Here is a 27,176-nt window from a genome sequence, read left to right on the forward strand (position 1 = left end):
GGACCAGCCCTGGTGTTATTTTTATTGTGTGAGGAGTCTGAGCTGGGGATGTGTTTCCCTGATGGGGCTTTTTTTTTTTTTTTTTTTTTAAGAGTCAGGGTTTTGCTGTGTTGCTCAGACTGGTGTTTAACTTCTGGGTTCAAGCAATCCTTCTGCCTCGGCCTCCAAAGTGCTGGGATTATTATAGGTGTGAGCCACTGCTCCTGACCCTGATGAGGAATTTAAATTCTTCAATCACAGCATTCTGATGCCTCTCATTAAATACCAGTCACCCACTAATGTGTCAATGAGGATTTCATTCCTAAAGAAGACACAATAAAGAGGAAAACCTAAACTCTCTTCCTGCATCTGTGATACAAGATCGGTTCTGAAAGGCGTTTGAAACCCTATTACGTAGATTCTGCTGGCTCCGAAGTTCAAAGTAGCCACCAACAAATTAACTGCTATCGCCATCTGCTGGGGAGGACTGAGCTGATGACCTTTCTTTCTGGCCCACGATTTCCTGTGCAGATAATTGGTGACTTCTGATCGTCTACATTCTGCCAATGGATGAAAAACTTTTTCTAAGTTTAAAAGAAACATTTTTTTTTTTTTTTTTTGAGACGGAATCTCTCTCTGTCGCCCAGGCTGGAGTGCAGTGGTGTGACCTTGGCCCACTGTAACCTCTGCCTCCCGGGTTCAAGCAATTCTCCTGTCTCAACCTCCCACATAGCTGGGATTACAGGTGCCCACCCCAACACCTGGCAAATTTTTGTATTTTTTTAGTAGAGACAAGGTTTCACCATGTTGGCCAGGCTGGTGGTCTCTAACCCCTGACCTCAGGTGATCCACCCACCTTGGCCTCCCAAAGTGCTGGGATTAGAGGCGTGAGCCACCACATCCAGCCAAAAGAAAAACTTAAGCTAAATTAAATTTAAAAGAGTTTACTGGAACAAGAACAATTCGTGAATTGGCAGCTTCCTGAACCAGAGCAGGCTCAAGAGAGTCCAGCACAGCATGTGGTGGTAAAAGATTTATGGACAGAAAAAGTTAGGTGATGTGCAGAAAACAGCAGTGAGGTACAGAAACAGCCAGATTGGTTACAGCTCTATGTTTGCCTTATTTGAACGGTTTAAACAGTTGGCCACTTTTGATTGGCCAAAACTCGGTGATTGGCACAAGAGTAGGGTATGGTCTGTTTACAACTCCATTTAGGTTATAGTTCACGATGTAAAGAGGAATCTTTAGGCTGAACTTCAAAATAAGGCAGCTTTACGCTAACCTGGATTAAACAGTGCCATCAGAAGACAAGACATGAGAGAGCTTGCTTCCCTCTCTTTGCTCCCCACCATGTGAAGACACAGTGGGAAGTCAGCAGCCTGCCACACAGAGGAGGGCCCTCTCTGGCCATGCTGGCATCCCGATCCCAGACTTCCAGCCTCTAAAACTGTGAGAACAAAGGTTTGTGGTTTAAGTCCCTCAGTCTATGGTAATTTGTTAGAGTAGCCTGAACTAAGATGCCTACTATCAACATGACTTATCATTGAGTATCTTAACCTTGATCACCTGGCTAATGTAGTATTTGTCAGGTTTCTCGATAAATTTACTCCCCATCACTCTTCCATACTCTATTCTTTGGAAGCAAGTCACTAGGTGTAGCCCATACTTAAGGGGCAGAGAGTTGTGCTCCCCAATTCTTGCAGGGCAGTGTTTACATACATTACTTAGAATTTTTCTATATGGGAAATTTGTGCCTTCTCCCTAAAAGGGGGTTTTTCATTGAGACCCTGATCTAGCAATGTTGCAAAAATTGGCCACTTGACCTCAACAAGATGACTGTATTCATCTGTTTTCACACTGCTATGCAGACACACCCAAGACTGGGTAATTTATAAAGGAAGTAAGTTTAATTGACTCACAGTTCCGCATGGCTGGGAAGACCTCAGGAAACTTACAATCATCACGGAAGGAGAAGGAGGAGAAAGTTAACGTTTTTCACAGGGCAGCAGGAAGGAGAAGTGCGGAGCAGAAGGGGAAAAGCACCTTATACAACCATCAGATCTCAGCTGGGTGCAGTGGCTCACGCCTGTAATCCCAGCACTTTGGGAGGCTGAGCCGGGTGGATCACTTGAGGTCAGGAGTTCAAGACCAGCCTGACCAACATGGTGAAACCCCTTCTTTACTAAAAATACAGTTAGCTGCGCATGGTGGCAGGTGCCTGTAATCCCAGCTACTCGGGAGGCCAAGACAGGAGAATCGCTTGAGCCTGGGAGGCAGAGGTTGCGGTGAGCCAAGATTGTGCCACTGGACTCCAGCCTGGGTGACAAAGCAAGACTCCATCTAAAAAAAACCAGACAAACAAAAAAACCATTAAATCTCACGAGAACTCACTCACTATTGCAAGAACAGCATGGGGGTAACCACCTCCATGATTCAATTACTTCCCACTGGGTCTGTCCCACAATACTTGAGGATTATGGGAACTACAATTCAAAATGAGATTTGGGTGGGGACACAGCAAAACCATATCAGCGACTGAATCATTTTCTGTCACTACTTGGCTTTCGAGAAATTTCCAGTTTTCTCTCCTGGGCTCCAGACCACTGAACATTCTGTGGACCAACAATTCACACAGTGCTGGATGGAGGGCGAAGCTGGACCATGTTGGATCTATGGGCCAAATCCATTCATGTGATAAATGTCTAACTGTGCACCTACTATGTGCCAGGCACTGTTCTAGGGGGTTATATAGCAGTGAGAAATTTCTTACTCTCACAAAGTTTACTTGATTTTGTTACTCAAGGACCAGCAGCATTGGAAATACCTGGGAGATGGTTAGATTCTCAGCTCCTCCCCAGACCTGCTCCATCAGAATCTGCATTTTAATAAGATGCTCAGGGGATTCATAGGCACATTGCAGTTTGAGAAGCACTGGGCTAAGAAGTATTTCACAAGCAGATAATTGAACACTAAATAAGTGTTGCAATCTTAAATAGTAAAGACAATGGAATTTTATAAGTATTGTTGATCCTGGTGTATGATAGAATACCTTAAAAAATCAGTAGGGCTAATGAGAAAGTGAGCTTATATGTCCTGGTGTGGTCTGCATCTGATTAACCCCTGTGACCAGTTTGGAAGCTCAGCCTCAACTCTGTTTCTCCTCCCAACCATTTGAGAACAATCTAATGTCCTTTAACAAACCACTTTTCTGCCTATACTAACCAGAGTGGATGCTAAAATTTGAAGGTAGGAAGCCTAATCAATACAGAGTTTGTAGCACCAACAAGAGCAGATCTGAAGATGAAGCAGCTGGGGGCAGGAGGTGAGGGACTTCAAGCCCTGACCAGGCCACAGTGAACAGATCTCTGTGTCACTGGCCTCAAGCTCAGGCAGCATCTGTGGCCAGCAGGATGTCCAGTGAGTGAAGGAGCTGGGGAGGAGAAGACTCCTTGTGTGAAGTTAGAGGCAGCATTGCCCACAAGATCACTCTCACTTCTGACACCAATTACAAGTTCAGGAGTGGCCCAGACAACCCTTAAGTGTGGAAATTTGCCAGAAAGATTCACAGAACTCACTTAAAGTTGTTATACTCATGGTTATATTTTATTACAGCAAAAAGAGACCAATGAAAATCAGCCAAGGGAAGAGGAACACAGGGCAGAGTCCAAGAAAGATCTAACGCAGAGCTTCCAGCTGCCCTCTCTCCCTGGAGTTGTGGACAGCATCATTTTCTAGCATTGATGTGTGACAATACGCATGAAGTATTGCCAACTGGGGACACTCAGCCAAACCTTCTTTCCAAAATAAAAGCAATTATTTTAAGGTCCCCTTCCTAGGAATCTCATCAAATAGCTAGGAAAGATTAACCAGAGAAAAGACTTGGAGTAATCACCATGCCAGACTTTTTCATCTATCCTCTGAGTGCAGCTCAGAGATGACCCGGGAGACTTCATCGGCATAATAAGATAACCTTTGTTCATTGTGAAGTTCTGCCCCTCACCTTCCCGCCACTTCCCACAGCACTCATAGGAACTTCCTTCCAGGCTATTGTTCTTTGAGATCAGTCATTTCTCCTGAAAATCATCTGAAAAGCTCCAGAGTCTTTTGGGGGCTTGATCATGCCAACCTGGTTTGCTGCCCATGTGGCTGGGCTCAGTCTTCAGCATCTTCAGAGATTAAGCTGATATGATGTGACCAAAAGCCCTGCCATGGCTCCCCTTGTTAGACTATCTGTTATGGACCAATGCTCCCAGGTAAACAAAGGCACTCTTATCAGGCAAGCATTCCAAGGGCTTAGAGATTACCTTCCAGGGGCCAAAGACAAAAGCCATGTCTCTCTTTGAGCAAGGTTAAATTCTTTACTATGTCCTGCTTCACTCCACTGTCATGATACCATATGGACCCCTTCAACATCCCTGTATACCCAGGCACCACCTCAAGAGAAGGGGAAAGTCTGAAAAGAGGAGAAAGTGAGCAAATGACAATTTGCTAAATTAACCGAAGAGTCAGAGTTATGGGATTTGATTTCTGGGCATTTATTCTACAATGTACCTCCACATGTTTGAATTGGCATATGAATACAGGTATTCATTGAAACATTATTTATAAAAGCAAAAGTTTTAAAACAACCTGATGACCCATAAGTAGGAATTGGTTAAATAAATTGTATTTTTCACCAGGAGATCCTATGCATCTTTAAATAAGAATGAAGAAGTTCTTTTGTACATACACAAATGTGGAATATTATGTAGCTGTGTTAAATTTTAAAAATCAAATGCAGAAGATCTCTGTGTACTAATAGGGAAATACATTTTGGACTTTTCCAGTGAAAGAAGCAAAGTGCATTGGCCGTGCTAGCCCCTGCTTGACTTTCTAATCCCTGGGGCCCAATGCTGTACTTGGTTTTGGTTTTGTTTGTTTTGTTTTCTTCTCCTGCCCTTTCCAAACATGCACACTTATTGATTCTATTGTTTGCCTAACCCTTTGATACTATGCCCCACAGCTCTCATCTTTCCACCTATTCAGACCTGTGGCTGCCCCTGACCTTGTTACCTACATTGCCAGGACTTCTCCATGTTGCCTTCTCTTACAGCACAGTATGAAGTATCCTGGCATGCTAGTGTCTTTTCTTCTAAGCTACATCTCGGATTCTTAGAAAGAAATGCAGGCTAGGCATGGTGGCTCATGCCTGTAATCCCAACACTTTGGGAGACCAAGGCAGGTAGATCATCTGAGGTCAGGAGTTTGAGACCAGCCTGGCCAACATGGTAAAACCCAGTCTCTACTAAAAATACAAAAATTATCTGGGTGTGGTGGGGGGTGCCTGTAATTCCAGCTACTCAGGAGGCTGAGGCTGGAGAATCACTTCAACCTGGGAGGCTGAGGTTGCAGTGAGCCGAGATCATGCCATTGTACTCCAGCTTGGGCAACAAGAGAGAAACTCCAACTCAAAAATAAATAAATAAATAAAAAGAAAGAAAAAATGCAACTGGGCATGGTGGCTCCTGCCTGTAATCTCAGCACTTTGGGAGGCTGAGGCTGGCGGATCACTTGAGCTCACAAGTTCGGGGCCTGCCTGGGCAACATGGCAGAACCCCGTCTCTACAACAAATACCCACACACAAAAAAATAGCTGGGCATGGTGGTGCATGCCTGTAGTCCCACTACTCTGGAGGCTGAGGTGGGAGGATGGCTTGAGTCCGGGAGGTGAAGGTTGTAGTTCGCCGAGATTGTGCCATTGCACTCCAGCCTGGGAGATAGAGCCAAGGTCTCAAAAAAAAAAAGCAAAACAAACAAACAAAAAAAACAAAAAAAAAAAACGTGTCTTGAGACTGAATGGGTTCTGAGACCTTACCTGAGAGTCTTATTAGAAATAACATGTATTCCGATTTCTAGGCTGTTGCTGCTGCTCAGGCCATTCAGACAGAGCTATGGTTTTGGTGATGGAAGGAGACCTCTACTGGCTATAGCCTGCCTGCCTTTTCCTCCAGTAATTTAATTCTCTTACCTAAGCCTAGGCCCCAGGCTGGGGATGTGGAAAGTAGGATTGTCAGGAGATGAAAGGATTCTGTTAGAGATGATGAATTGTGCTTAGTTATGGAGACAAATTAAATCAGAATAGTGGCCTGGAAGACACTGGTGAGGGTGGAGGTCTTGATCAGGTTGAGGAGAGGAGAGGGGAAATCAGAGAAGGGCAGAAGGGAGGAACAGGTTGTAGTCAAGAGGAGGGGCTCCAAGGTGGCATCTTGGTTTTGTGTGAGAATGAGATCTACACAGCAATGAGTCTGTGGTCTCTTGAAGGTTCTTTGACAGTCCAGTTCTTCTGGTTATTGAGATCAGAACCTCCTGTCCCAGGGCCAGTCCTTCTCTACAGGTTGGAGCTGTCCAGGATACTCATGTTTACACTCAGATTTCAGGGTGTCAGAACCTGCTATGGGACTCTAGGGCCAGCTGTGTTGTCCTATACTACCCCATCGAGATACAACACTGTTGGGGCTCAGAAAACAACACGCCAATATATGGCACGTTGATATGCTGAACTAAAAAAGCAGCCTAAAGGTCTCCCTCTGATCTTCCCTCACCTCCTTAGCTCTCTGATCTTCTTTCCTGAAGCACCAGAAAGGACTCTGTCTGGAATTTCCTTCTCTGAATAAGAAAAGAAAACTTCTTTCCAAAAGAAATGCAATTATCTTAAGACCCCCTTCCTAGGAATCTCATCAAAAAGCCAGGAAAGATTAACTGGAGAAAAGACTGGGAATCATCATCTTGCCCAGACAGATGTCTGCATCTATCCTTTTAGTGCAGCTCAGAGATTACCTGGGGGACTCCATCTGCATAACAAGGCAACCTTTGTTCGTGGTGAAGTTCTGCCCCTCACCTTCCTACCACCTCCCCCAGTGCACAGAGGAACTTCTTCTTCCAGGCCATTCTTTGGGCTCAATCATTTCCCCTGAAAATCACTTACTCCCATCTTCATCTATGCCCTTCCCTATGAAGAAGGGTGGAGAAGCATCTGTGCCCATTGGCTTCTTGGGTAATCATTCTTTTCTTTTTTTGAGACAGGGTCTCACTCCTCTGGCACCTGGGCTGGAGTGCAGTGCTGTGATCTTGGCTCACTGCAACCTCGGCCTCCTGGGCTCAAGTGATCCTCCCACCTCAGCCTCACGAGTAGCTGAGACTACAGGTGCACGCCCTTATGCCTGGCTATTTATTTTTTTTTGTACTTTTTGCACAGATGGGGTTTCACCATGTTGCTCAGGCTGGTCTCAAACTCCTGAGTTCAAGTGATTCACCCACTTTACACTCCCAAATTGCTGGGATTATAGGCATGTGCCACTGCACCCAGCCTGGGTAATGATTCTTATATGATTCCCCCATGCTGTCTATGTTAAATAAATTTTGTATGCCTTTTTCTTCTATTAATGTGTCTACTGTCCTTTCATTTTCAGCAGACTATCAGAGGGCAAAGGGGGAGGCTTTCTCTTGGCCCCTATAGCACTTGTTACAAAAGGAAAATGTTCAGTTTCATGGAATGAGAATACCCTTTCCCTGCTTTATGAATAACAAACCTTTTGTCTTTGTTACCAAGAAGTATTTTTTCCCTTGTCTTATAGCAAAGCTTTTTGCCTCATACCCATCAAGGACTTGGCCTGAGCTTCCCTGAGCCTTGTCAGTGCCCCACCCAGATTCTCAGACCTTACCCCATCAGTGCACATCAATCTGACTTCTAATCGCCAGTGGTTGCATTTCTTTGCATGAGAGATTTCTATGGCTTCCAGAGCCCACTCCCCAGACTAGAAGAACCGGAGAACTAATAACCCCTAGGAGTTCCCCTCAACCTATGACTGATGGGAAGTGGTGTATATATACTTCAGCTCCCCTTGCCCTTGGGATGCCATGAGATGTGTTCTGCATTGAGTCTCAGAGTTTCTCCAGTGGGATTAGCTCCAGTTACCTATGGTAGTAATTGGTTTCATCACTCACCATTTATAGGCTGCCTTCTCCATCTAATTTCCCACTCCCCTATTGGTACTGCCTGGGATCTTCTTTCAAATAAACTGTTAGGTTGGTACAGAAGTAATCGCGGTTTTTGCAATTGAAAGTGATGGCAAAGGCCAGGCACGGTGGCTCACGCCTGTAATCCCAGCACTTTGGGAGGCTGAGGCAGGTGGATCATGAGGTCAGGAGATCAAGACCATCCTGGCTAACATGGTGAAACCCCGTCTTTACTAAAAATGCAAAAAATTAGCTGGGCATGGTGGTGGGCACCTGTAGTCCCAGCTACTCAGGAGGCTGAGGCAGGAGAATGACATGAACCCGGGAGGTGGAGCTAGCAGTGAGCTGAGATCGCACCACTGCACTCCAGCCTGAGCGACAGAGCTAGACTGTCCCAAAAAAAAAAAAAAAAAAGTTACAGCAGAAACCACAATTACTTTTGCAACACCCTAATACTTGTACTCACCTCTTTGCTTCAGGGTCTGCTTCTGGGGACACCAAAGTATGACAGGTGACCTAATTGTGTCATCCATTGACCACCGCCTGGTTATTCCCTGGGCACCCATGGAAGCTTAACCTGAACCCATCAATTTCCAAAATACTCCTGCCAAGAGCTCGTCCCAGCCTCATTTGACAGGCGAGGACACTGAGGCTTGGAGATACCTTGCCCAGGGACCAAAAACAGGTAGGCTGGAATCAATACAGGCTCTTTTCAGCATACCTAAGTATCACTCTTAAAAGCAGGATCAGGAATGGAGGCTGTGCTGCATGTATTTCTCCCCATGAGGACCCCAAAGCCTGGCAAATAGGAGGTGCTTAGTAAGCACACCCAACCAATAAATATGGAATCCCCATTTGGCTAAATAAATCCTTCCACATGGATTACCCAATGCAGTCATTATAGCAGTCCCAGGAATTGACTACTATAATCATCATCATCATTTCATAGATGAGGACCCCAGGGGGAAAGTGACCTTCCCAAGGCCACAGGGCTAGTACTGGATGAAGCCTGTGTCCTTTGCCAGTCGGTCATAGGGATGGACGGTGGTGGCAAACAAATGAACAAAAATAGACAGGAGAGAGGGCACGAAGCCACAGCTTACCCTGCCACCAGCTGGGCGACAACACATCGTCCCATCTTGGAACACATCTCTGTCACAAACAGGGTAAATGGGATTATTCCCTGTGAATTATCTGCTAGCCTGAAGCTCCATCCATCTGCTCATTAACACAATAAAAAAAATTATCAAAGGAGTCTTCTGACTCCCAGTCCCTGGGAGCCCAACTACATAACTTGGAAATGACTCTTTATTAGTCTGATCAAAGGCTCATTGTTCAGTAATTAGAAATCATGGCCTCTCCCTCCAGGCTTGGGGCTCATAAACAACAGTTGGATGAGCTTTTTATCGGGGTTGGACCAAAAACTTAGACAGATCCATTACCTCCTAATTTACACCTGCTTCAATGGGCGAAAAGCAGCGGGAGGCTGAGTTTTTGCTCCGGGAGATCATTGGCTCCCCTGGCTGTAGCAGGCAAGAAATGAGGGAGGGAGCGATGTTGAAGTGAGCCCCTGCCTGAGACAGGACAAGGGCCTTAGAGACGGAGCACCAGCGCCAGATCCATGGCTAAGTGACGTACAGAATCCCTGGTTCTCTCATTGAGGCTCCCATAGCAGCGGCGATGAGAAAGGGGCCTTGGAGACCATAGATGGGGCTGACTGTCCAAAGACCCCTGAGGTCAGAAGAGGGCAGGCAGTGATGAGGCTCAGCTAGAATACCAGGTGATTCCATCATCTCATCATTTAATAAATATTTATTGAGGACCTACAAAGTGCCAGCACTCTGCTAGGCATGGGGATCAGATGGCAAATAAAAAATACAGTGCCTGCTTGTAAAGACATCCCAGGCCAGTCGGGGAGGGTGGTCCCTCCTGGAGGGGAAGCAAAGTCCAGACTCAGAGAGGGCATGCATGCACCTGGTGAAGAGGAGGACGGTGGAGGCAGAGGCCAAGCAGGCCCCACCCCCAGAGCTGAGAGCAGAAATGTCTTCATTCTTCAAGAATCTCTGAGACATGCTGCACAGCTGGAAATGCATCATGCAGATCCAGCTGTGACCTCCAAGCTTCATGTTTCTTGTCCTCAAACTCTCATGTATTGGACGTTGGCACCCAAGAACAGGAAGTCCTAGGAAAAACAGGACAGGACAGGATGGTAAAGAGCATCCTCTATTCCAAAAAGATGCACCTGCGACTGAAAGGGAGCCCACGTCTCACAAAACACAAGCTCTGCCAGAATCCAGGTCAGTGCATAAATTGCAAGTGTGCCTCAGTCCCCAAGCTCTCCGTAAAGCACAGCTCTTCCCAGCTGCCCTCTCCAAGGTAGAGATCCATCTGTCATTCCCCAAGCTGCTGCTGCCTGGCAGGCCTCTAAGTGTCCTTCGTGTCACCTAAATTTTCTCTCCTTGGCAAATAATGAAAAATTGTGAACTGCTAAGGTGTACTCTCCTGCTCTTCTTAAGTTTCCATCACCCAGAGGGGCAGGAGTTCTGAACCAAAGGCCAAGTTCAGTTCTTTCTCACAGTGATCCATCCTTTGTTTTAGATGGTTAGACACATGGACAGAGTTGACCTCAAAATTCTAATGATATTATAATATATAATAAATCTAATTGCTTTCCACGTGTCAAACACTGAGCTAGAAGCTATCATACTTGCCCTCTAATCATCACAAAAGCTCAATGACATTTGGGTTATGTCCCATTTTACAGAGGAGAAAACTGAGGCCGATGGTATGAACTGTCGCTCAGTCTTTGCTTTGAACAACGATCTGTCTGACTACTTATAAATGCTCAAGAGCAGTTAAGTGCTGAGTATCTCAGAGCCCAAAAGGGCTTTCGACATTTGCTTTTTAGATAGAACAGTTGGCCAGTGTTTCTAGGTTCCTAATCATCCCCCCTGCCCTTCATTCCCTTTAATGGCTATTATTTTCTGATGTTAACAATGTACCAGGCACAGCGCAGCATCCCCCTCCTGCTAATGAGTCTGCCAACCGAGTTCATCTCACCTCAAATGATAACGTGAAAATTGGAAGCACAGATAGACCACAAAATGCTTGGTCAGAATAATAGTTTGAGTAGTGAAAATAGTTTTTCACTATTTCACTTGATATTAAAATAGTTTTTAAGTTAAGCTTAAAAAAGAACCTTAAGTTGGCCGGGCACGGTGGCTCACGCTTGTAATCCCAGTACTTTGGGAGGCTGAGGCGGGCGGATCACGAGGTCAGGAGATCGAGACCACGGTGAAACCCTGTCTCTACTAAAAATACAAAAAATTAGCCAGGCATGGTGGCGGGCACCTGTAGTCCCAGCTACTCGGGAGGCTGAGACAGGAGAAGGGCGTGAAGCCGGGAGGCAGAGCTTGCAGTGAGCCGAGATCACGCCACTGCACTCCAGCCTGGGTGACAGAGCCAGACTCTGTCTCAAAAAAAAAAAAAGTATATATGGTTGTAGTATTTGTTTAAATGGGGAGGCATGCCAAACATGTATTTATAATAAAGCTCTTCAACCTAAAAATTTAGAAGAAGAGCTTAAAACTTACAAATGACTTTCAGAACCTGACCTAATGCTATGTCTAGGACTTACAGTATTTTCCTTCTTTTCTTTTCCTTTTTTTCTTTCTTTCTTTTCTTTTCTTTTTTTTGACAGAGTGTTGCTCTGTTGCCCAGGCTGGAGTGCAGTGGCGTGATCTCAGCTCACTGCAACCTCCACCTCCTGGATTCAAGTAATTCTCCTGCCTCAGCCTCCTGAGTAGCTGGGATTACAGGCACCTGCCACCATGCCCAGCTAATTTTTGTATTTTTTAATAGAGACGGGGTTTCACCATGTTGGCCATGCTGGTCTCAAACTCCTGACCTCGTGATCTGCCCGCCCCGGCCTCCCAAAGTGCTGGGATTACAGGCGTGAGCCACTGCACCCGGCCTGCAGTATTTTCAAAACGAGCTGGTCTTGAGCTTCCCTCAGGCCCCTCATGTTAGGGATGGGACGTGGTGGTGGCATAGGGCTGTGTCAAATGCCACCTGCACCAGCAGAGGTGCCACTTTCTGAAGGACACGTGGATGGCTTTGTGGCATATGGCAAGGCCCAGGAGCACCCGTCCTGCCCCTGGCCAGACTTTCCCAGCCGCAGGGCTGGGCTGGGTGTCACCCATGAGTCATGGCCTCTGAAGCTAGCGTGCAAACCACCTCCTCCCTCACACATCCTCAGAGCCCCCCTGAACCCACCGACCTTATGGATCTGCAGCCCAAGGTCATAGAGCTGAACACGCTTCAGCAGAGGAAGGGGGAAGCCTTCGGCCAACTTATCTGGATGTTGAAACACAACATTGAAAGAGATTGGTGAATAAATAATAATTAGAGACAGATTTTTACCGAAAATGTTCTCTGCAAACTCTATATTCAGTAGATTCTCATTTAATGATTTCCAAGACTATGAGGTAGGTGTGATTATTCTTTCCATTTTACAGATAAGGAAACTGAGGCACAGAGTGGCCAAGTAACTTGTTCTAGGTCACACGGTTAGGAAGTGGCAGAAAGGGGATTTAAACCCAGGGAGGCTGGCTTGGGAGCCTAAGCTGTCAGGCATGGTGCTGTCTGGAGGAAGCACACATTCACGATAAGATAAGGAACAGGGCGTCCACTCCCTGCCCTTTTGCCCTGTCCTGCTCTCTGTTGCAGCCAAAAGAAGCAAAGCTTCATGGAAACAGGGTTTAAGTCTTTTGCTTTCTTTTTTTGACTAGGCAGTTGGGCAATTGGCTGGGAGATGTGAGTTCAGAGGCAGCTGCCTTGTGCCTTCTATATTAACTTGATCCTCAGTCTTTGACCTGCCTCTTCAGGATGTGGGGCACTTCCATGTGTCCCTCTTTCCCGCTTATAAGGAGGTTTCCCGTGCTTCAAAGAGCTGTCCCAGCCCCCAACCCTCATTAGAGCCCTGGAGGGAGATGAGGCCAACTTCAACAATCCCATGTCACAGGCAGGTTGCTAAGCTCAGAGAGAAGTGGCTTGCCCACGGTCATACAGCCCCTAGGAGAGCCCTGTTTTCCAAGTCCAACTCTCTTTCCTCCAGACAGCAGTGTTCACTTTTGACTTGGAAAAATCCACAGTGATTCTTACTGTTGAACTTGGGGTAGAGGGTGTTAAGGATGTAATAGTTGAGGAGCGCTTCCAACAGCTCTGCCTGGAGGAGAACAGGAGAGATACATTTACATCGCCACATGGCCACACGGTGGTTCTGTGTGTGCCAACATAGCAAAACGCTTGGAAAAAGCAAACTAGTATTACGTCATGCTACTATTTTATAAGATAAAACTCTTTTGAGATGAACATTTAGTATGCAAGTGAATAGAAAAATTTTGGAAAGTTACACACCCGACAGTCTTTCCTCTAAAGGAAGAACATCAACATTTGATTTGTCCTTAGCCTTATCTTTAGTATTCAGTTTTATTTACAGTGAGAATGTTTTTCCTGAACTACCTGCATAATTTTAAAAATTTAATAAAAACAAGATAAGCTTCTCTACCAAAATCATGAAACACAACTTTTAACTCCTACTATATGCCAAGCAGAGAGCTCAGAGCTTTACGTGTATGTCTGATTCAGTCTTCACAACAACCCCTGAAAGTTCATATTAATGTCCCTATTCCACATATCGGGAAACTGAGGCCCACAGAATGAAAGGGACTTACTACAAACTGGGCAGCAGCATCAGGTTTTGAATCTAAATGTATCTGAGTCTATAGTTTTTGTTTTTACATTTCATGCTCTGAAAACCCGACAGGATGGATTTTTGTGAAACTTTTTACTTGAATGTTTTACTTTGCGGTAAACATGCACAGATACAAGATGAGTGCACCATTATTCACTCCACCCTTTGTTCTCTGAAAGGAGTTAGCCTCAGGGTCCCTGCGTCTCTCCCCACAGCTTCTGTGTTTGTTTCCACTTCATAAGTGCTTCGGGAAAGTCTGGGAGGCAGGGCACAGGTGGAGGTGGTCAGTGGAGGCCAGCATCATGGAATGGTAAAAGAGAAGCCAACGACTACACATTAAAGTCTACCCAGCTCCTCCTTCCATCTTTCCAGAAAGCTCTTCTCCATAACTTTGGCCCACACTGATTTGCACATTCTCTTTCCTCCTTTTATATGGGGCCATCTGCTTCACCACTTTTTCTACCTTGTGGAAATCACTTCTTGGATTTACCTGCTCAGCACTGAACCCCTCTTGTTTTGATAACAGTCTATTTTCCCCCAGGGAACAACCCTCCTCGCCAGTCTTGGTCCGTATGATTTGGATGTAGCTGACTGCAAATCCTGTCTCCTGGAGTGTAGATGAGATCCATGCTGGGCTGACTTCTGGCCACCGTGCTTGGCTTAAGACTGGGTGCCTAAGATTAGTCCAATGAGAGCTAGCACAGAGATTTTTTTGTGTGTGTGTAAATTTAAAAAAAAACTGAAACTGTAGGAGACTCTGGGGCTTGCTACCAATTGGAAGAGCCTGCCTGAGAGTGAAGCTAACACAAATGAAAACAGAACAGAGAGATGGAGAGAGATTCTTGATGCACTAATTAGAACACCTGGATCCAGCTATGCCTGAAACCTCTGGTCTTTTTTTCATTTATTTTTGCTTTTCAATTATATAATCCTATATATTTCTCCTTTTTGCTTAAGACAATTTCAATTGGATTTCTGTCTCTTGCAGTTAAGAGAATTCTGTTCAGTAGATGACTTAATTATGTATTGTTTTATATTAGGATGTAACTGTTCCTTGGCCCTATGTCTTGTGTTTTCGAGACCTTTTACACTTCTGCAGGGCAAAAAATCAACTCTTCTCGTTTTGTATTTCCTATTATAGGTGCCATAGCAATTGCTTAGGAAACACCCAAAATTAATTAACATTCTAATCATGTCATCAAAAAAAACAGCAACTTACATTGAATAGTCCAACTTTGGATTCTTTCAGTTCCACTTTTACCCTGTAATGAATCAGAGAAGATTCAAAGGTGTGGGCTTTATGCAAGTTTAAGCAATGCGGGGGTCCCCAGAAGCGAGAAAGGGTGGGCTTGAGAAGGCACAGGGCCAAAGGTAGGGCGGCAGCAGGAGTGGAAAAGATGACTGAGGAACTAAAAGCAGTGATACAATGATATCGGGAAGACTGTCACGGGGCAGATGAGATAGTGTCAAAAGCTCACTCTATCATTTCAGGAAGCTAATATAGCTGGCGTGTAAAATTCATACATTAAGAAGTAACAGTCTTAGTGAATTCTTTAACAATTTGAGATTTGTGGGGGCAGGACCAGTGGGGCAGAAGAATTGGGCCAATTGGGGTGAAATGTAAGTGTCCTTTCCAAATGGTGCCCCCCTTCCCACCAGCTACAGAGAAGCAGCTACAGTATACAGATGGAGTCCAGCTGAGCACCCCCATGTGGGTAGGAGGCCAACTTACTTTCCTGGCTTCAGAAACCCAGTGATCTTGCTGGTATTGAAGGTCAAGATGGCGGACACATTAGTGGCCTGGAAATGCCAGTAGAAGGAAGCAGGTGTAAGTGATGAAGGTTGTATGTATAGGAAGGATGATGATGAGAGACCAACTGTCTCCTCTCAACAAACAGCTCAATGAGCTAAAGCAGGAAATTTGTCCACTAGATTATAGACTCCCAGAAGGCTCACTGTAGGTGCTCAAACAATATTTGAACTTGGACTTGAACATATTTACTTGAAATTGTTGTTTATGATAGCAGTTAAACTTTGAACAGACTACTAAGAGAAGGTATAGAGTACCTACCCTTGGGAAGCTTTAAAAAGGATCATTTCTAGTTATCTCAGGTCAAGATTCAGCCCTAGTAACAACAACAATAATAAATTATTATTATTATTTTAGAGATGGAGTCTCTCTCTGTCGCCTAGCTGGAGTGCAGTGGTGCAATCATGGCTCACTGCAGCCTCGATCTCCTGGGCTCAAGTGATCCTCCCACATCAACCTCCTGAATAGATAGGACTACAGGTGCATGCCACCAGGCCTGGCTATTTGTTTTTTCTTTTTTATAGCAATGGAGTCTTGCTATGTCGCCCAGGCTGCTCTCAAACTCCTGGCTTCATGTGATTCTCCTGCCTTGACCTCCCAAAGTGCTGAGATTACAGATGTGAGCCACCACACCCAGACAATAAATTATATTTTAATTTAAAATATATTAATAATGACACTTTTGATAACAATAACAACAATATTAAATTGCAGATATAGCCTCTAGGAAGAATTACCCTGGCAGAGATTTGACTTGTTGATTTCAAAAGTCAAGAAACAAGAGAGCAGAGTTCTCCATCCAGGGAGCAAGGCCCCCAAAGGACCCAGCATCCCTTCCCTATTAGACAGAGTCCATCAAAAAAGGAAAACTCACTCTCAATGTTTAATGCAGAGGGAATTTAATACAGGGAATTGGTTATACAAGTGATGGAATTGTTGAGAAGCTAGTAAAGCATTGGTGAGGCCACCCAGAGATTAGCAGAGACAGGAGGCTGTATCCACCCCAGGACTAGAGGAACAAAGAGTGGAGGTAGAATTATGGAAGTCACCATGGAGGAGACATAGTCACAGCCAGAGCCTCTGCCGTGGCAAAGAAAGAGGAAATAGTACTCTGTCTTCATCTTTCCTCCCCACCTTCATTCTCCTGACTGTACCTCCCATTGGCTGACCTGGGTGGAAATCAGAGTGCAAAGAAGCATGGGAAATGTAGTCTTCCAGCATCAAATATAGACAACAGAGCAAATAGACAAAGACCCGTGTACCTTTCTCCCCACAATAGCCCAGACTCACATAGTGAGAGATACATGCATTAAACAAATACACCTACAGACAGCTACAAAGTATCTTTGTAGAAAATGCTGAGAAGAAAGATAATGGGGTGTTACAAGAAAAAGTGGCAAGGGGCGTAAGGTAGATTGGGGGTAAGGGCCAGCAAGAAAGCCCTCTCTCGGGAAGTTATATTTAAGTTGAGACCTGGAGGAATTATCCAGGTGGTGAGTGGGGAGAAAAGCATGTGGGGAAAAGGGAACAGCATGTGGGGAAAAGGGAACAGCATTTGCAAAGGCTCTGAACCTTACCACACTGAGCCGGAAGACAGGCTCCTTACTGGAGCTGGGCAGGAGCACAAAGGCATCTATCTCCATATAGGGGTCCACAGACAGATTCCCAGGGCTGAAGTTCAGGAGCGGAGCAGAGGGCACTGATCCCTGGAGCTCCAAGTTCATGTTGGGGTAGAGCCTGGCTAACTGGGAACAGAATTAGGAGATTACATCAAGAGAAGAAAATATACAAGTCTGCCAGGAGAGGCCTGAGGGAGTCAGATAAAGCTGGAAGTTGCTTTCGATTGATTTTATTTCCAACAAAATTCTCTGTGCCTTTTTCTCCTAGTGGCAAAACTGGCCATCTCTCCATGTCAGACACAGAGTCTGCACCATCTGTTTCATGGCTGTGTTGTATTTCGTTGTGTATGGGTTCTGTGATGGATTAAACTCTATTGGGCATCAAGTTGTCTCCAGGGTTTTGCCATTATAATGACCACCTCCTGTGAGCACCCTTGGCTATTCTTTTCAGGAAAACATTCCTAGAGGTGGAATTGCTGAGTTGAAGGACAGCAATGCTTTCTTTTTTTGTTTTGTTTTTTGAGATGGAGTTTTGCTCTTGTCACCCAGGCTGGAGTGCAATGGTGCCATCTCAGCTCACTGCAACCTCTGCCTCTGGGGTTCAAGAGATTCTCCTTCCTCAGCCTCCCAGGTAGCTGGGATTACAGGTGTGTACCACCACACCCGGCTAATTTTGTATTTTTAGTAGAGACGGGGTTTCACCATGTTGGCCAGGCTGGTCTTGAACTACTGACCTCAGGTGATCTGCCCACCTCAGCCTCCCAAAGTGCTGGGATTACAGGTGTGAGCCACGGCGCCTGGCCAGCAATGCTTTTAAAGCTTTCGGCAGGTATTGCCAAATTGTCCTCCAGAAAAGTGGGGCCCATTTTTTCTCCCTCCCTACCTCTCCCGAGGTTTCTCCATCCCCTCATCACACTCTGCTAACTGGGCATGCTGAGATCAGATGCCATTGTTTTTGAAATACGACACAACTGGATCCCACCATTTCTTTTTAAAAAAAATATTTAATTTTCTGTTATTATTCTTTTAATATGATATTCCACAGAAGACTTCTTTTTTTTTTTTTTTAACTTTTCTTTCTAAAATAGAGACAGAGTCTTTGCTATGTTGTCCAGGTTGGTCTTGAACTCCTGACCTCAAGCAGTCCTCCTGCTTGGCCTCCCAGAGTGCTAGGATTATAGGCGTGAGCCACCACGACCAGCCCTAGATTCCACCATTTCAAAAGTGCTCTTAGTTTTTTGTGTAACTAGAGATAGGTAGAGTTTAATTTGGGGCAAGACTCTTCCTTTTTAGGAGGACATTAGTGGAAAACCGGTACTCCCATGGACCTTTTGGTTATGTATATGTAAAACCTACATTCTCTTCTAGAAGGGAGACATTTGGAAGGCTGAGGGGGTAAAATGCTTCACTAAGAAGGTGGGCAGAGTTGCTTTTCCAAGCATTTCAGATAAGAGATACTGAACCTTTATATACATAGAATATCATCAGAAAGATATGCATAATCTGGTAATATTGGCAAATTTGAGATGAGAACTGGGGGGTTAGGGGATAGGAGTGGATGTGAGACTTTCCACTCTATAACCTTTTAGATCTTTTGAATGTTGAACCTTGAGAATTTATTACCCATTGAAAAACTAATATTTTTAATAATTTTTTTTTGAGACAGGGTCTCACTGTGTTGCCCAGGCTGGAGTGCAGTGGTATAATCACAGCTCACTGCAGCCTCAACCTCCCAGCCTCAGGTGATCTTCCCACCTCAGCCTCCCTGGTGGCTGGGACTGCAGCTGTGTGCCACCACGCTTGGCTAATTTTTGTATTTTTTGTAGAGATGGGGTTTCGTCATGTTGCCCAGGCTGGTCTTGAATTCCTGGACTCAAGCAATCCGCCCGCCTTGGCCACCCACAATGCTGGGATTACAGGCATGAGCCACCATGCCTGGCCAAAAAATAATTTTTTAAAGAACCAAGAACGTGCCTGGCACCTAGGAAGCCCCTTGTAATTGTTAGCTGCTATTCATTAGGGCACATTTTATGGACTATGCCAGCATTCCTTGGGATTCTTAGATAACACCAATAAAAGATTGGACAAGCTGTAGTCCCACAAGATATGGGGCTCGGCCTCTGTCATTTAGGCTTTGAAGGGAGCAGCACCCCAGCCTTCAGTGGGAGTCTCATCCTGGCCTTCTGACTCTTGGTCAAGCTGAGAGATGCAGAGGTTTTAAAGAGAAACCTCTGGAGTCTAGTAGGCTCGGTCTGCACTTATGGGGAACTAAGGGACTCCTTACCCGTGGGACGAAGGGTCGGAAGGACTTGGTGGTCAGTCGGATATTAGAGTCAGGTGGTATCTGCAGCAAAGAGACACGAAGAAGTTTTAGGGTGCTCCCGCTGTAGCTGAAGGTCTAAAGAAGATTGGGGAGACGGGGGGATGTGCAAGACTGTCGCTTCTCCATGGCCTGGGTTACCCTGGCAGGGAGGAGATGCCTGTCCTGCATTCACCCAAGCAGAGTACATGGGTCTCCAGCATCCTGCCTGCTCTCCCCAGGGGGTAGCTGATGTGTGGGTCCCACTCAGAGGGTCTGTGAGGGTGAGGTTTGCAGTCACACAGACCTCGGTTTGTGTCCTGACTTTGTGATCTCAGGCCAGCCTTTCTATCTCCCTAAACCTCAACTTCCTTATCCATAAAATGGGGATAACAACAGTCCCCACCTTCAAGTCACTGTGAGGGCTAAACGAACATCTAGCACAAGGCCCAGCACATGGTGAGTGCTCCATAAAACGTAGCTATATCATCCCATTGAAAGAGAGGCCTGTGCCGCAGTAGGATGGGTAAACCAAACACGATGCCAGAAGCAAAGGCCTGTGCAGGTGTAGGAGGCCATCCGAAGGACAAAACGACCCTTCATCTGCCAGACGGTCCCTGACTTATACCAGGGTAAGCTGGACCACTGTTTCTCCCACCATCCTGAAATTATTCATGAGGCCTCAACTTTTATGAAGTGCTTCAAGAAACAACTTTTTGAAACCCAGAAATATTAGAGAAACTGAAGAACCATTAAAGGTGAGATCCACCATAAAATTCAGTCTCCTACACAAAGCTGCATTGGAAACAGTTGTTTTGGGGGTGTGAGGAAGACTCTCTCCTTTTCACCATGAATCATGAAATCATGTATCTTTTTCACTTTAGCTACAAGGAAGCTCCCAGACAGGTTTGAGATGTTAAAGGAATTAATTTATGGGCTCAGTTTCTTTATAATTGTGCTTTATTTTCACTTGGTCTTTATTTCCTTTTCTCTGAAAATATATGCATTTATCACTGCATGTATTATCCTGCCTCATTCACATATATATATACACACATATATGTATATACACATATATACACACATATATGTATATACACACATATATGTATATACACATATATACACACATATATGTATATACACACATATATGTATATACACATATATACACACATATATGTATATACACATATATACACACATATATGTATATACACATATATACACACATATATGTATATACACATATATACACACATATACGTATATACACACATATACACACATATGTATATACACATATACACACATATATGTATATACACATATACACACATATATGTATATACACATACACACACATATATGTATATACACATATATACACACACATATGTATATACACATACACACACATGTATACACACATACACACACATGTATACACACATACACACACATATATGTATACACATATATACACATATATACACACATGTATATACACATATATACACACATATGTATATATGCATATATACACACATATATGTATATACGCATGTATACACATATATGTATATACACATATATGTACATACACACATACACACATATACGTACATACACACATACACACATATACGTATATACACACACGTATATACACACATACACACATACACGTATATACACACATACATGTATATACACGTATATACACACATACATGTATATACACGTATATACACACACATATGTATATACACGTATATACACACATACATATGTATATACACGTATATACACACATACATATGTATATATATGTTTTTGAGATGCAGTCTCACTCTGTTGCCCAGGCTGCAGTGCAGTAGCGAGATCACAGGTCACTGCAACCTCTGCCTCCTGGGCTCAAGCAATTCTCCTGCCTCAGTCTCCCATGTAGCTGGAACTACAGGCATGTGCCACCATGCCCGGCTAATTTTTGTATTTTTAGTAGAGATGAGGTTTTGCCATGTTGGCTGGACTGGTCTTGAACTCCTGACCTCAGGTGATCCACCCACCTTGGCTTCCCAAAGTGTGAGGATTACAGGCATGAGCCACCTTGCCCGGCCTCATTCACTAAAATATTTTTAAATAAACCTCCAGAAATCATCAGGATGAGAGAAAATACAAATTAGACTAACAAGTCTAGACTAGTAAACAGATCTAGAAAAGCAAAACACAGATAAGCAAGCAGCAAAGTCTTCCACAGTTGTTATAAGGGAGAAAGAGCTTTTTTTTTTTTTTTTTTTGAGACAGGGTCTCACTCCGTTGCTCAGGCTGGAGTGCAGTGGCACGATCTTGGCTCACTGCAACCTCCGCCTCCTGGGTTCAAGCGATTCTCCCACCTCAGCCTCCCGAGTAGCTGGGATTACAGGCGCACACCACCACACCTGGTTAATTTTTGTATTTTTAGTAGAGATAGGGTTTTGCCATGTTGGCCAGGCTGGTCTCGAGCTCCTGACCTCAAGTGATCCGCCCGCTTCAGGCTCCCAAAGTGCTGGGATTACAGGCCTGAGCCATCACACCCAGCCATGTGAGAAAGAACTTTGGCTTTGAGTTTCTTGGTTGCCAAGGTAAAAAGGGAGATTGTGCTAACATATTTTTCTGGGTGTTGATTTTTCTCTTAGCTATAACTTACTATTTGACTGATGTCAACAGGGGTGAAAAGGAAAGAAGGAAGGAGCGGTAGGTTACGTGTTCATTTGAGAGACCTGTTTGCCACCATCCTCACCATGTCATCTGTGATGGAGAAGTTCAGATACCCTTCCTCGTGATAAACCAGGCTGGCTGTGTTGAAGACGTAATCCGAGACGGCGAAGTAGACCATTTTGTTGTGTTCCTCAGGAAGGCTCATGACTGGAGCAAGGAGGGTAACTGGGGAACGGTGGTTACGATGAAAGATTTCACCCTGGAGAGGGAAATAGGGTCCAATGGGACTTTGCAAAGCCTTTCCTGGGGCTGGGGCCAGGTATTCCCCTACACAGTCTGATGAAGGGACGCTGGCTGGAGCACTGCCTAAAACTCCACCATTAAAGGCAGTGTTATGTCTTTTAATGAAAAGCTCGCCAGAAGCTTTGCTATATTAACCCACAGGACGTCCTGGCCAGCCCCTCTATACGCCCTAGGCCCATCTACACTCCCTAAGCCCCACTCTGATTGGCCTCTTCTGCATGATGGGCAAGGCAAAGTAGGGGAAGAAGGAGGAGGGAAGCGTTAAGACCTGAGAGGTGTAAGACAGCCGTGGGAGAATCTTAGCTCTGGGAACACTCCCCACCACTCCATATCACCCGGCCCTCAGCAAAGCGGGAACCACTGGGAAGATGAGGACAGATCTGAAGTTGGGGGGACAGGTGGCCCAAAGGATGGCTGACCCTGAGGGAAAGCCTCACCCACGCAGCCCGGCCCCAGGACCCTCACCTTAAACATCAACTCCAGCATCTGGGCTGTTGCCCAAGGGGCTTCCACTAAGCTATAATCAATGCCGGCGAAACTGTCAATCTCTGTTGTAACTGTGAATGAGGACAGGGCAGAATTAGGGGCCAGGTGACACTTTCAGCTGCTGGAGGAGGGGCAAGGGCTCTGGCTGACTCACATTCCCTGTGACTTTCTTCAGAATCCCCCTACTAGCCCGGCCCTGAGGCAAAGAATTGCTTCTTCAAGAAAGAGACTACATGGATTCCCTTGGATGAGTTAACAATGGTGGGGGTGTATGCTCAGCCTAGGGCCTAAGCAGTTTCCAGACAAGCACACACACACACACACACACACACACACACACACACACACACACACCATAAGTCCAGGATTCACCTCTCCAGCCACACCTGGAGCTTAATGCTGAGCCAATAACCAGGAAGGTCAGGCATGTCATGTCCAGAGGGCCCAGACACTCCCGTCCAAAACCCTGAACGAATGAATGTTCCAGGTCCCAGTATTGGGTTGCCGACCTGGACCTCTGGTAAAGGTGATGTCAGCAAGTAACCACATAGGGGCTTGGGAGCCAAGGCATCAGAGAACATCTCAGATAATTTATCAGGGTCTCCCCCTCCAAGCTTAATGTGTGCACCCTGGATCCAGGGACTCTACTTGTAGATGGCTCCCTGCAGCCCTGTTGGCAATAGCAAGGGACAGCAAAACACCTAAATGTCCATCAGTGGGGGACTTACTAAACAAATGAAGATACATCCATGTGGTGGAATACTACACGGATGTTAACATAATAAGGTCTGTTACAACCACTTTGGAAAACTGTTTGGCAGGATCTGATAATGCTGAATCTGGGCATATCACATGATATGATGAGCTTGCAATTTCACTCCCAGGCATATACCCAAAGACAGGTGACCATAGGTACTAGGACATTCATAGCAGCACTATGGATAATGGCCTAAAACTGAACACCCCCTAGATGGCCTTCAACAGTAGAATGGACAAATAAATGGGGAAACATCTACATGGTGACATACTATGCAGCAAGGAGAATAAACCAGCTACACTACAGGTGCATGCAACAATATGCATTGATCTCATGTTTTATTTTATTTCATTTCTTTTTGAGATAGGATCTCACTCTGTGGCCTAGGCTGGAGTGTAGTGGCACAATTTCAGCCCACCGCTGCCTTGACCTCCTGGGCTCAAGCGATCCTCCCACCTTGGCTTCCCAAGTAGCTGGGACTACAGGCGCACACCACTATGCCTGGCTAATTTTTCTATTTATTGTAGAGATGGGGTTTTGCCATGTTGCCCAGGCTGGCCTTGAACTCCTGAACTCAAGTGATCCTCCCTCCTTGGCCTCCCAAAGTGCTGGGATTATAGGTGTGCACCACCAAGCCTGACCTGACCTCATATTTTATTTTGTTTATTATTTATTTATTTTTTCTTTGTTGAGACAGAGTCTCTTGTTCTGTTGCCCAGGCTGGAGTACAGTAGCGTGATCTCGACTCACTGCAAACTCCGCTTCCCAGGTTCAAGCGATTCTCTTGCCTCAGCCTCCTGAGTAGCTGGGACTACAGGCACCCACCATGGCACCTGGCTAATTTTTGTATTTTTAGTAGAGACGGGGTTTCACCATGTTGACCAGGCTGGTCTCGAACTCCTGACCTCGGATAATCCACCCCCCTCGGCCTCCCTAAGTGTTGGGATTAAAGGCGTGAGCTACCACGCCCAGCCCTGACCTCATATTTTAAAGTTGAACAAAGAAAGCCTTCTGGCTTTTGAAAAGAGACTCAAAATATTGTCTGATTCCATTCATGTGCGAAGTGCAAAACTAATCTTTGCTGGTAGAAGTTGGGATGGTGGTGACCCTGGAGGGCTGGGCAGTGACCGAGGGGGACACCAGGGGCTCTGAAAAACCAGCCATGTTCTGTTTCTTGGTTGGGAGCTGGTTACATGCCTGTAAAAACTCTTTAACAGCACACTTATGATTTGAGCACTTTTCTGTATAAATATGCTTCAATAAAAAGTTTTTAAAAATGAAATCAAGCTGGAACAGTGGCTTGCACCTGTCATCCCAGTACTTTGGGAGGCTGAGGTGGGCAGCTCGCTTGAGCCCAGGAGTTCGAGACCAGCCTGGGCAACATAAAGAAGCCCTGTCTCTACAAAAAATACAAAAAGTAGCCGGGTGTGGTGGCATGCACCTGTGGTCCCAGCTACTCAGGTGGCTGAGGCAGGAGGATCACTTGAGCTCAAGAGGTTGAGGCTGTAATGAGCCGAGATCACACCACTGCACTCCAGCCTGGGACACAGAGTGAGACACCATCTCAAAAAAAAGAAATCTAGAACGATGCCTATACTATGTGTATATGAACATACATATTTAAAATTATGCATATACACATAGATTCGTGAACAAAATAATACATATATGAATGTCTATTCATATACTTACATGTATTTATATTTGTACATGCAAAGAAAATATCTGAAAAGAGACACCCAAAACAGAGGTTACTTCTTGGAAGAAAAGTTGGGGGAGAAAAATGAACTTTTAATTTTTACTTTCTTTTTTTTTTTTTTGAGACAGAGTTTCAGTCTTTGTTCCCAGGGTGGGGTGAAATGGCGTGATCTTGGCTCACTGCAACCTCCGCCTCCTGGGTTCAAGTGATTCTCCTGCCTCAGCCTCCCGAGTAGCTGGGATTACAGGCATGTGCCACCACACCCGGCTAATTTTGTATTTTTAGTAGAGACGGGGTTTCACCATGTTGGCTAGGCTGGTCTCGAACTCCCGACCTCAGGTGATCCACCCGCCTTGGCCTCCCAGAGTGCTGGGATTACAGGCGTGAGCCGCTGTGCCTGGCCCTTAATTTTTACTTTCTATATTTTTGCCCATTTACTATTTTATAAGGTATATATATGCTCTTATAGAAATTAACAGAAATAAAGTATCCCAGGGGTGGATGGGGTGTCCTACCTGGCAGAGTTTGGAGATAAGGCTGTAGATCAGAGGACACTGATTTCTGGATCATTTCACAAATCTGAAAAACATGGGAAGAGAATGCCTGAGTGAGTTCCCAGCTCTGGTCTGGCCCTGTGCTGATCACTGCAGTCACACTATTCCACACATGTGCTCAGTGATCACTGATTGACAAATATTTATAAGTGCTTGTCATGAGCCAGGTACCAAGGAAATAGAAACAATAAAAATATGTAGGGCCCCATGTGGACTCCACTAGGGTCCAGCTGGACTTTTCAGTCTGTCCCAAGGCTGGACATCTGAGCTAGGGAGTCACTGACACAGCCTGAGGAGAGGGTGCTGGCTGGAGACAGTGCCTGAAACTCCACCATTACGAAGTTTTCCTTTGGGATGTCCTGGCCTCTCAGAATTTAGAGTTTAATAGCAGAACTAGACACTAACTAGAAACAGTCACACAAATAAACATACAGTTAATGTAGATAGTGGTTTTTTTTTCTTTCTTTTTTTTGAGATGGAGTCTCGCCCTGTTGCCCAGGCTGGAGTGCAGTGGTGTGATCTCAGCTCACCCTCCTGGGTGAACCTCTGCCTCCTGGGTTCAAGCGATTCTCCTGCCTCAGCCTCCCAAGTAGCTGGGATTACAGGCATGTGCCACCATGCCCAGCTAATTGTTATATATTTAGTGGAGACGGGGTTTCACCACGTTGGCCAGGCTGGTCTTGAACTCCTGACCTCTGGCGATCCACCTGCCTTGGCCTCCCAAAGTGCTGGGATTACAGACGTGAGCCGCCTGTAGATAGTTCTTAATGGTCATCCTGAACGGATTGGCTGGATTGATCAATATTCCCCATTCCCGCTGGTACTCCTGGAAGACTGAATCCTGGGGTCTGTAGGCTACTCACACACAATGGCCAACGGTTGTGCGGTCTGCTTCTCAAGAGAAGGAAATGTGCATTTCCAAACTTGTTTGCTGTACTTGCCACTGTAATCACCCGAATTATTTATGATGCAGCCTTGGGATAGACTTTGAAAAGTCCAACTGGGCCCTACTGGGGTCCACATGAAAGCCTACCACCTGTTGCTGTACTTGGTTTTGTAATCACTCGAATTATTTATTATGTACACTAATGCAATATCATTGAGAAAAGAGTTTTTTTTTTTTTTTTTTTTTTTTTTTGAGACATAGTCTTGCTCTGTTATCTAGGCTAGAGTGCAATGGCACAATCTCAGCTCACTGCAACTTCCACCTCCCAGGTTCA

The 27,176-nt window shown here is 45.2% G+C and overlaps 1 protein-coding gene and 1 long non-coding RNA gene across 2 annotated transcripts in view; one reads left to right on the forward strand and one right to left on the reverse strand.

Annotated features, from left to right (window-relative positions):
- Nucleotides 1–7,371, forward strand: part of LOC131382216 (uncharacterized) — a 28,207-nt gene extending 20,836 nt beyond the window's left edge. The window contains exon 4 of the long non-coding RNA XR_009211490.1: nucleotides 3,592–7,371. This is a non-coding gene — a long non-coding RNA (uncharacterized LOC131382216). The remainder of the gene's footprint in view (nucleotides 1–3,591) is intronic.
- Nucleotides 7,372–9,768: 2,397 nt separating this feature from the next.
- LBP (lipopolysaccharide binding protein) overlaps nucleotides 9,769–27,176 on the reverse strand; it is a 30,341-nt gene continuing 12,933 nt past the window's right edge. The window contains exons 6-15 of the mRNA XM_032143264.2: nucleotides 25,918–25,981; nucleotides 22,926–23,017; nucleotides 22,240–22,416; nucleotides 19,443–19,502; nucleotides 17,117–17,284; nucleotides 15,462–15,529; nucleotides 14,949–14,991; nucleotides 13,138–13,201; nucleotides 12,254–12,330; nucleotides 9,769–10,156 (exon numbers count right to left, since the gene is read on the reverse strand). Coding sequence (XP_031999155.1) covers nucleotides 10,112–10,156; nucleotides 12,254–12,330; nucleotides 13,138–13,201; nucleotides 14,949–14,991; nucleotides 15,462–15,529; nucleotides 17,117–17,284; nucleotides 19,443–19,502; nucleotides 22,240–22,416; nucleotides 22,926–23,017; nucleotides 25,918–25,981 — 858 coding nt within the window. The 3' untranslated portion in view covers nucleotides 9,769–10,111. The remainder of the gene's footprint in view (nucleotides 10,157–12,253; nucleotides 12,331–13,137; nucleotides 13,202–14,948; nucleotides 14,992–15,461; nucleotides 15,530–17,116; nucleotides 17,285–19,442; nucleotides 19,503–22,239; nucleotides 22,417–22,925; nucleotides 23,018–25,917; nucleotides 25,982–27,176) is intronic.

The sequence above is a fragment of the Hylobates moloch genome, unplaced genomic scaffold (genome assembly GCF_009828535.3).
Source record: "Hylobates moloch isolate HMO894 unplaced genomic scaffold, HMol_V3 SCAFFOLD_21, whole genome shotgun sequence".
In the NCBI taxonomy this organism is placed as follows: domain Eukaryota; kingdom Metazoa; phylum Chordata; class Mammalia; order Primates; family Hylobatidae; genus Hylobates; species Hylobates moloch.